This window comes from Xiphias gladius, chromosome 16 (assembly GCF_016859285.1).
Source record: "Xiphias gladius isolate SHS-SW01 ecotype Sanya breed wild chromosome 16, ASM1685928v1, whole genome shotgun sequence".
Lineage (NCBI taxonomy): Eukaryota > Metazoa > Chordata > Actinopteri > Istiophoriformes > Xiphiidae > Xiphias > Xiphias gladius.
The window spans coordinates 27424565-27434772 of record NC_053415.1 but is presented as its reverse complement, the minus strand read 5'-3'; the positions used below and the strand labels follow the sequence as shown (position 1 = coordinate 27434772).

The 10208-nt window shown below is 47.3% G+C and overlaps 1 protein-coding gene across 5 annotated transcripts; it reads right to left on the bottom strand.

Annotated features, from left to right (window-relative positions):
• Positions 1–2104: 2104 nt before the first annotated feature.
• Positions 2105–10178, bottom strand: LOC120801837 (flocculation protein FLO11-like). Of its 5 annotated transcripts, none has more exons than XM_040149110.1 (7): positions 8322–8515; positions 8046–8240; positions 6369–6531; positions 4655–5120; positions 4058–4125; positions 3424–3467; positions 2105–2606 (listed from the first exon to the last, which is right to left on the bottom strand). In XM_040149110.1, exons 2-7 carry the CDS (start codon positions 8238–8240, stop codon positions 2403–2405), a joined length of 1140 nt encoding a protein of 379 aa, XP_040005044.1. In that variant the 5' UTR covers positions 8322–8515; the 3' UTR covers positions 2105–2402. The 5 variants fall into 5 exon arrangements, 4 of the variants coding, with proteins under 4 accessions (XP_040005044.1, XP_040005045.1, XP_040005046.1 ...); XM_040149112.1 differs by lacking the exon at positions 8322–8515 and adding an exon at positions 9994–10178 and having other exon boundaries at positions 2442–2606; positions 4677–5120; XM_040149111.1 differs by lacking the exons at positions 4058–4125; positions 8322–8515 and adding an exon at positions 9994–10178 and having other exon boundaries at positions 2109–2606; positions 4677–5120.
• Positions 10179–10208: the final 30 nt, after the last annotated feature.

Sequence of the window (10208 nt, the reverse complement as noted above, 5' to 3'; positions counted from 1 at the left end):
AACAAAACAACAACTTTAGTGAATTTGTAGTGCAACACGGCCCGGAGAGTCTCTGCTCTCTGTACAACAGAAACAAAGGAAGAGGACGTGAACTAGCGGCTTCTGCATCACAGCACGGCAGCTTTAGCATCTTGAGACCGCAGAAATGCTGCGTTAAACAGCCCTGGAAAAGTGTCCCGCGGTGCCAGAAAAGACTGTCCCGTTGATCATGCGATCGAAGACAACAGCTGGACAACTCATATGTGCTTCGCGTCCCGGAACGCCTTTAGCACGCCGGTGCCGGTAAAGCGAGGCCACATTAGCCGAGCCCGCCCCACTCTTATTTTGAAGTTTTGAGCGCGGCCCGGCGACCCGCGTCCACCTCGATGCGCCCGTGTCCGCACGGTAGCTCCGTGGGACCGCCAGATACGGGCCGGTATCCCCCGCTCCGAGCAGATGGGGCGAAGCCTGCCACTAAGATCAGACGCACCCAGGCTGTGCCGAGGACAGCGACCGCGGGGGAGACTTCCTCATGTAGCGGGCAGCAGGGTCGGCCCTGCACGACCTCACTGTCCTGCTGTGTCACGTTTGAGAGGAAGACACTGTCTGTTTGCCTGCTCCTCATTCCCGAAGCATCAGTCTGAGGTGGTTCACGGCCTCATACTGAGGCTCAGTCAGCCTGAGACTGTTTTACAGAACCTCTGAAACATGACTGGTTTCTAATGAGACCAGTGTCTGGCTCCAGTACATCTGAACCTTGTCCCCTGTTGCATATTAACATTGTCTTTGTTACTATGGAAGGAGCAATTAAAAGACAGTCACATATGTAGAACACTTTTTTCTTTTTTACATTACATTATATTTCTTGTGTCGCCATAGACCAGTACTACAGCTCAACCCTATTGTTGGTATTATTATTATTGTGCTTCTCTGAGCTCTCAGCCTCGTGTAACGTGTGGATTTCCCCCGTCAGGGATCAGCAAAGTCATATCTCACCTTTTGGTTGTTTCACTGCTCTTAAAATAAAACTGAAGCTTTTAGTTTTAAGGAATTTCCCAGACGGTTTCTCCCTCGCTGGCTGATGACAAAATCATCACACAGTAAAGTCGAGATTATTTTATGTTACGGAAACAAGAACCAGAAAATGCATCCGACTGTTACGGTAAGTCACTAATATTACAACCATAAATCCACTTTTTTTGAAATCTCTTGTGGGAAATCACATTGAATCTGTCGAACTTATCAATAATATGAAATGTGTGAATCAGGAGTTATTTAAAGAAATTTATGTAAAGTGCTTATGTATGATTTTTTAAATGTATCCGTTAATTTTATATTATTATTTACCCTTTCTGTTTTTCCTTATTTTTAGTTTATTTTTTCTTTATTGACATTTGATGTAAAATGCCATAAAGTTAATGATGTACAAGTCCATCACATTCGCAGTGTAAGTGTAGTATTTGTGTACTTTTGTATACACGCAGACACACACAGCTTTTTCCCTTTTTTCCTTTGTGCTAATCGTTCTGGCTCTTTTTAGTTAAATATTGATTGCAGTGGCAACAAGTACGTGACATGGAAACTGAATCCTAGCTCATGTTTTTATTTTTCACATCTTTGTAAAGCAAACTGCTTTTATCCTTCTTTTATGAGCCAGTTTCCTTTTCACTCTCTCTGTTACTGGCATTTCCTCATCTTTCTAAATCTTTGCCTTGTCACTGTTTTCTTCTCTCTTATTTCCATGTTCTTTGACTTGACTCTTTATTTAAAATAAGATCTGAAAATGGCATCCTAGTCACTCAGAAAGAGTACACTCTCCGAGCACTTTATTAGGAACACCTGTACCCCTGCTTATTCATGCAGTCACCCAATCAGCCAATCGTGTGGCAGCAGTGCATAAAACCCTGCAGATCCAGGTCAGGAGCTTCAGTCCATGCTCACATCAAACATCAGAAGGGGGACAAAACGTGACCTCAGTGACTTTGACTGTGAGTGATTGTTGGAGCCAGACGAGCCGGTTTGAGTGTTTCTGAAACTGATGAGTAAGAAATAAGAGAAAACAAAACAAAAGACTAAAAGTGCAGTTTTTTTTCCATCGAGGTGACAATTCATTTGCCCTCTGGTCTCAAGATGAAGTAGACAGATGTACAGAAACACTCAGTAAAATGTCCTGTGGTACAAGAATGACAGAAATTCTATTTTATTTTTTTTTTAGTGAAAGGACAGTTATTCTGGGCTCTCATCACAAGGTTACTGTTAACAATCAGAACAATCAAGTACACGTGACGGTACACAGCCAGTGACGATAAACGCTATTTCAAAAAGTTTTATTTTATCCATCCAGTTTCCTGAAATGCTGAAAAATGAAGCTATGTGCTTATAAAGCAGTTACATAAAAGACTAAAAGAACTGATTGACATTCTTTAAAATATTGCATTAAAAGGCATAAATCTGATGTGAGGAGAGAAACAAAATCCTGACTCTGAAAGGCACAATCTCAAGCCAGTCTCCGGAAATGTGAGAGGACACGTCAACACGACGACAACAAAATGACACAAATACGTTGGGGATGATATTAACTGAGAATATTTTCTTTTGGCTCCCAGGTGTTTTTCCACTTTGCCCCACTGCAACACACAAAGGGAGACGACAACAATTATTTACCGTCACACCGTTCTCAACAGTACTATGCTGACACTGCACCGTCCTATCTTATATGACACACACTGGGACACCGTCAGGTGTGCATGCACTCAGGCCTTTGACGAGGAATCCTCCGAACACCTGGGCCTAGTGGCCATCCCGAGTAAAAACATGATGTATTTCGTGTTTACCTTCCATTAAAATATGAACTTAGCAGCCTGCTTTTTAAGATAGAACTCTTACGTGCGGGAGCGAAGTCAGCCTCTAAAAGTGCGATTTATTTGCCACAATACATGCACATAAAGCACAATATATACTGTACGTGAAGCCAGGCAGGTCATATTAGGTAGAGGTTTTAATCCCAAGCACATTTGTAAATATACTGTTGTGAGGCATGAAGCTTGTACAGCTGCTGGTCCTTGCAGGAGAAATCTTTTTCATAATAACTGTTGAGGAGATCGCTTTAAATTCTACGCCTTGCACTCACAACGTGTCAGACTGGAGCACATCTTTCATTGCTCTGGTCGTGCGTCGGATTCCACACCAACCCATTTCTAGTCCGGACCTTTAGGGAACTTTCCCCATCCGGTCACAGTTTAATCCGCTGGGATTTGATCAAAATCTGAAGTGAAAACTAGCATTTAAACCGCAGCGACAGAATTTCTGCACTGGCCAAACTGCCGCGCGTCTCGTCACTGATCGAGCTGCGGTTGAAGCCGAAGAGCTTGTCTTTGTCTTGCGAGCTCTGCAGCCCGCGGCTCGGCCACCTACAGTAAAGTAAAGGTCAGGTATCATACACACCATCCAGAGCAGGGATACCACTGCAGCAGCACCTCGGCACGGCCCTTGGTGAAGACAGAAAGGGGAAAAAAAAAAATGTCACCACATTTTCTCTCAACAAATAAGCATAGAAGGCAGACTGACATACTGTACATGCTTCTGAACTGTAAAGGAGGACTGACTCCATCACATATAAAGCTTTCAAAAATCAGGGGGCAGTTTATTTACATATATTAATACTAATGTACAAATACTGATGTAGAAACTGTGGGTCTTGACTTTTTAATTCTGGCAAACTGCTATACTACCATGGTCACCAATAACGTTTCACACTCAAAACTTATGAATTTATGAAGCGAGACTTTGCTTCGTAAAATGAGTGGTTGAAAACCGACACCCAGCTTTACAGGAATCGTTCTCAAGCCGAACTGACATTTTGAAATCACACCATCACTCAACAATTGGCACAGGGACTTTTCTCCGGCGGTACCTGCAGTCTTTGGCTATGGACCAGCTAAAACCCTCTGCTGACACAAAGAATCATGACTTAGAATGATTTCTCTTGGGCCATTATACTGTGTGATTCCACAGGGGTGGTCGTATCATCGCTTTATGACTCTTCTAGTAATTGGAAAAGCGTTTCTGGATTACAAACCTCCCTGATTCTTTCCCCCAGTATCTGTTTGTAGGGGAAGCTGCTGGAGCCTTGGTGAATGGGGCACTCTGAAATGAATTGAGAGACGTTAATCATTTGTAGGTTCAACGGACATTTTCTAGACAAGGCCATGAAGGTCTTAGCTAAAGAAACAACACAGGAACTCAAACGTGCGCTGAACAGGAGCCTGTCCACTGATGTTAGAGTAGCGTGACATGACGGGACAACATTTCTGAGACCGAGGAATCCCCGTGACACACCGCAGGGGTGCGTTCTCGTCCTTTCTGTTAAAGGATCGGTTCACATCTTCTCCAAGTCCGTCTTAACACCATGCTTCCATGCCCAGGTCGAAGGAGCAGTGGTTCCTGACTAAAGCTACTCTAATATATGAAATCCACACATCTCCTCATTTTTCCTATTCCAGTGTGTTTTAAATAACAAGTGACAGAAAAGAGGGGATTTCACACTACGATCGTATCTGATTGGTCTAAGTCATATCATCTTCAGCTACAGAGACAGGCCCTGTTCATTCAGCTGGGAGAAGAGTGGGACGAAACTGCTTCACTTTGCAAAATGTCCAACACAGTTTTGACTTACACGCTGATAAACCCACACGTACCGCTGGGGTCTAGTTTCCTTCTCGCTTGCGCTCTTTTCCACGAGGACGATAGTGAGTCAGGGGTGTCCAGCCGAGTGGACACGGGAGAGGACAGCTTGGAAGAAACAGAAAGGGCTGATGACACGGGCGAAGCCAGGGAGGAGGACACTGGAGGGGTTGGGGAGGCTGAGGACACAGGACGGGTCAGGGAGGAGGGGGAGGAATCAGGAGGGATCTGGGAGGAGGAGGGCACAGGAGAGGCCAGGGACGAGGACCCGGGACTGAGCACAAAGGTGAATTCGGTGTCCAACTCTGGTCTGAGCAGAGGTGCGGCGGTGGAATCGGTGTTGGCCGGGAGGACATGCTGGTCCGGTGGCGGAGTCTCTGTCTGAGTGGCCGGAGGCTCCTCGCCGTCCGCTGCCGGAGGCCCCCCCATCTCGGCTGCCGGCTCAGCTGGCACCGTCACTTTGGGGGAGAAGAGAGTGTGACGGAACAAAGAAAGAACCCAATGGTGTGAGACGGCCGAGTCTACTCCGGCACACTCATTATGTTCTAGTATGACACGGAGCTGAACAGATTCCTCAAGGAAGCGGAACAATCGCAGAAACGGCAAAACAGAACGGCTTCCTACCAGAGGTGAAACTGTCTCTCAAGGGATCGTGTCCCTGTTTGTAAATGGAGCATGAATGTTAATTCTAGGTGGTACATGCCCGTAGAACAGGTGTGGAACCTTCCATTCAAATATACACAACACGCACCACAGACACACAAACATTTCATCCTTTCATTAGAGCACAAGCGGCCTCGTGGACCATGGCGGTCGCTTGGCCGGTCTGGTCCGTACGCGTTAATACTTTAAAACGTTCTCAGTGACGCGGTTTTCTATCCAGGGAAAGGTCTCGTGGCCTCTTTAGGTTGAGGCCTGAGGATTATTCAGAGCCATGGTGACGCCGCTACGTGAGGGAGGTGTTGCTGTTGAATTTTCAAACTAAATTCCATTCGTGTACTTCGTTGTGGGGGCGGAGGCAGAAATCCCCGGGACAGACACTTTCGATTCGGTGGATGACACGGGATTAGAAAGCGAGGACGTCTGCTCGGCTCCAACAAATCGAGACTCAGAACTCGGGTCACCGTAGCGGCCTTCAACCTTAAGCAAAGCCGAGGTCTCCATTTTCATCCTGAGCCATGTCACTAAATGTCGGCTAAAAGTCTTCCTGTGCAGAAAGCACCAGGCTCTGTGTAAGGAGCTATAAACACAGTACACTGGCCGGAATGTGTATTTATATTCACACACTGTTGCAACAAACTTTATATTCCGTTTAATAATCATGTGCATGTGTTTTGCACGATCCACGGCTTCATCTGCCTGCTCCACCTCAACCCTGCAAACCATCTTATTTATTTTTATTCTTTATTCTTACTTCTTCTTATCCCTTAAACCCTTTTCCTCTTTGGGGCCTTCGCAAAGGTTGACTGAATTGTTCTTCTCGTTACTGATGTTATTTGTATTTGCTGAATTAAATTTGAAATCAAAGTTTAAAGCTGTCATGATATGAATCACTGTAACTGCGGTGAGACGACGGTAAAGCTCCCTGTGTCTGAAATGTTGCGCTCTTGGTAAAACCCATCGTCCGTTTGTCTTTCTAAATGCTCCTCAAGTCGATGCAGGATCATCAGTAAAGGAACTGCGGGAGGAAAGTGTGTGTACGTTACCGTTGAGAAGACTTTCATAAATCCTCTTTATCGTGACTAGGGCATCTTTGGTATCTTGTGCATTCATTTGCCACGGACAGAAGCACTCAGCTAAAAACCCGTTCGTGGTTCTCCTGGCGAGAAGGAGCATCGGATGTCGCTCCAGAAGTTCCCACTTGTGCAGCTGGAACAAAATTGACACAAGATCATGATGAAAATGAGACAGATAACTCCAAGGTCAGAGCGCTGAAAAAATCTCGGGAAACTGTGTCGGTCGATAAAAGGCTTCACCCCAGGTCTTGCTGTGATACCTAGACAGATAAGCTGTACTTTCAGAGACACGGTCGAGTAATTCTAAACAGAGTCTTAGTAGCGATGTCAAAAACTAAACCCAAAACCTCTGCACTGAACCAGACCTGAAAACCATTCGAATTCAGTGAGAGACAAGAGACAAGCAGCGGGCTTCTGTGTATCTGCAGCGCTGGAGCACTGCAAGACGTCAGACACCTGAACATGGGACGATCTCACAATAATGTTTCTGACACAAACATCTGCCCATCAGACTCACCGCACTTTCAAAATAAGAAGATGCTCATTGTCAGACACATACTGGAAGCACCATCCTTGACTAAAAACCACAACAGTTGAACTACTTTTACTCATGCAACGGTAGAGTCTGAACCTCTTTTAGTTCCAGTTCGGGACAAACACCAGGTCGGAAGGTACAGGTACAACCCGCTACAGATTTGTGTCCCGCTGCTCTTACAGGGGAGACGTAGCCATTTTAAATAAGACACACTTTCCGTTGGCAGGAGGTGGCATTAAAAAAAAAAAAAAAAGACAATTCCAGGCAACACCGTGGACGGCTAAAACTAAAACAATATGAATTCATACACAGTGTATAGGTCGGTGTATTTATGTCCGGCCCATTAATCAGTTGAGGCTCGTTCACCATCCCTCTGTCACTCACGGCATCAGGCCCATTTCCCACATAAACTCAGTTTTCAGTTTATTATTCTAATGTCAGTTCAGTCTCATCCTACGTGAACTGCGTCGTTAATATTCTTACCCCATCTGCAGCTACATACTGCTCTCTTGTAAATATTCACATCTAACATACCTTTGCCCATATAAACTACATACAAGGTAGCATACATTGTATTATTATCATTTTTATACACACAGTAGTAAGAGAGCTGACCTATGTTAATGGTGTCCAGTTATTGTGGATACTGCAGATCCTTTTATTCTGTTCCAATTCCCATCTAATCTACTTTCTCGTGTTTTGTTTGCATAGTCGTCGTAAACGTTGGACTTTAACCGGATTTTTCCATTAGTCTGAAAAGGGTGTGATGAAGACTCATCTGACGTTGTCAGGTGTGTGCGGTTGTTCTTCAGCCGCCACTCGCCCCACGTCATACTAATACGTAGCCTCCCGCCTTGGTCAAACTAAAACCTGCGGTGCCCGCAAGTTGGACCCTCGGCCTTCACTGAATGTAAGTGTGGTGGTTAATGACACGTGGCTCAAGTACCAGTAAACAGGCACCGATCGGTTCTTCACACACACACACACACACACACACACACACACACACACACACACACACACGAGTGTAACTGACAATGAGCCCAGGATGGATGCCGAGGTCAGCAGTAGGGATGTGGATACTTTACCATTTGAAAAAACCAAGGACCTACCAGCAGATTTGTGGCATCGTATACTTTGTTGACGCTGCTGTTTTTTTTCTGCCTCTCCTTCCAGCCGTGGGCGAGTTTTTTCTTTATCTTCTCCAGCTTTTGCTTGTACGGCTGCTTGGCACCGCAGTGCCCGCACGTCTTGCTGGCTACCCCAATTTTTTTCTTACAAACGTGGCATTCTTTCTGAGTGGGCATCTGGAGGAGGAAACACACATAAAGGTTAGAGAGTCGCACGCCGCGTTGTCGGGGGGAAAGAGTTCGTTTTCTTACCCGCACCGTCAAGGCAGGAGTCAGGGCTTGTTGCCCTTGTCAACATTATCACCGCAGTGGCCTGATGTGAAGGCTTTCAATGCAAACTGCTGCAACTTCTTTGTTTTGTGTTTTAGTTCGTCTTCTACAGGAAGAGGGCTCTAATGGAGATGTGGGCCCAAACCCTGTGGGAACCAGTGTTTGTTTAAATAGCCACCAAGAATAACATGTAGGTGAGGTGGTATTGCCCGTGAGGCGCCTGGCGCCTGGAGCCTGGCGCCTGGCGCCTGGCGCCTGGCTCCAGGCTCCGGGCTCCGGGCTCCGGGCTCCGGGCTCCGGGCTCCAGGCTCCAGGCTCCAGGCTCCGGACGCCGTCTCCTGCGACCCATCTGGCTGTCGCGTGTATTGAAGGTTTTATCATCCACTTTGGTTTGACAGCTGTTACCGAGCATGACGCCCCCACATTTTTTAGATAAGGTCACAGGTACTGATGGATGACCAGAGGCTCACACCGCGTGAGCAGGTGTACGGGACCGTCTTTCGGAGCTCACCTGTCGGAACCTGTCCGACCTTTTGGACTTCTAAGCAGCTGATATCGTAGCGTCACAGAGTCTGATTCTGGGACACCAAAATCGAACCACCTATCTTAGTGTGCGACCTTACTGAAGGAAGGGAGAACGGGCCCCACGCTTGGTAACACTCCCTCAGGTGGCTCTTTAACCCGAACACCTGGTTAAAAACGGAGCCAGTGTACCAGCGGTACAAAGGTTCTAACGTCCAGTTGGTGTTGAAACGGTTTCAGAGACCTGCTGCTGTGGAACTGTACAGTGTCATAGGGACAGGTGTTTCTATTATTTTGTCCACCCCAGGTAGCTCAGTAAGGGGAGGCTAAATAATAGAAACACCTGTCTGCATAATGAACGCTGTTTGTCAAAATAAAATAAGTGGTCTGCAGCGCGGCGAGAACCCTCGACTCCAACGCACCTCCTCATCTAAAGTGACTTTGGCATCACTGAACTTTGTCCCACAAGACGGGAGACGGACAGGAGGAGCTTTGGCAGAGACCCCAGGGTGAAACAGTGAGAACAGAACTGTATCTGGGTCTTGAGAGTCTGAACCTTACAGGACTCAACGGTGCTGCGTTTTCACCGACTCCCTCCTGTTCAACATTGCTACCAAACGCAGTGAAGAATTCATTAATGCAGCAGATCCGGTCTCTCTCTGAAGGTCAGCTTTGGTTTCAACAGGAACATGCAGACCAGCAGAGGCAGGTGGACTCAGGTCCGGTCTCCAGCTGGATCAGGTCTATGCAGCTTCGTTGTGCGGAGCCGTGAACCGACTCCCCTGCAGATCTCATCTGTGTGTGGTGAATTCTACGTTTCCTCACCGTGAACCTGTGCCCCCCCGGTAAAGACATCTACCGCACGGCACCCTTGAGGTCTCCTACGGCCGTGCACCCGGAGCACGCACCTATCGCCGGACACCGCTGTCTGCCTGCACCGAGGGGACCAGACCCCGTTCACAAAACCACTCATTTTAGCCCTAACTTTCCCAGGGCTAACTGCTGGCTAACTTAGCCCCGGGATCGTTGCTCCCGACTAAACACGCTACCGTCCGGTTGCACCAGACCCGAAAACACGCTGACTGCTTCTTCTCTGATCCCCCGAAGCGGGTTTCATCGCCGGCTACCGACCACTTACCCCGATCACAGCGGAGGCGTCCCGAAGACAAGGTGATCCGGTCTGTGGATGGATCCCACCGAGCGCGGAGAGGAAGAACATCTGTGCAGACGTGAGCTGTCGCCGGTAGGAGCGCTCGCTCGGGAGAAGCTCCTCCGGGTCATTTCGCAGGGTCCGGACTCGGGACTCGGGACCCGGGACCAGAGAGGGTTCAGGTCTCTGCTCACACTAAGATT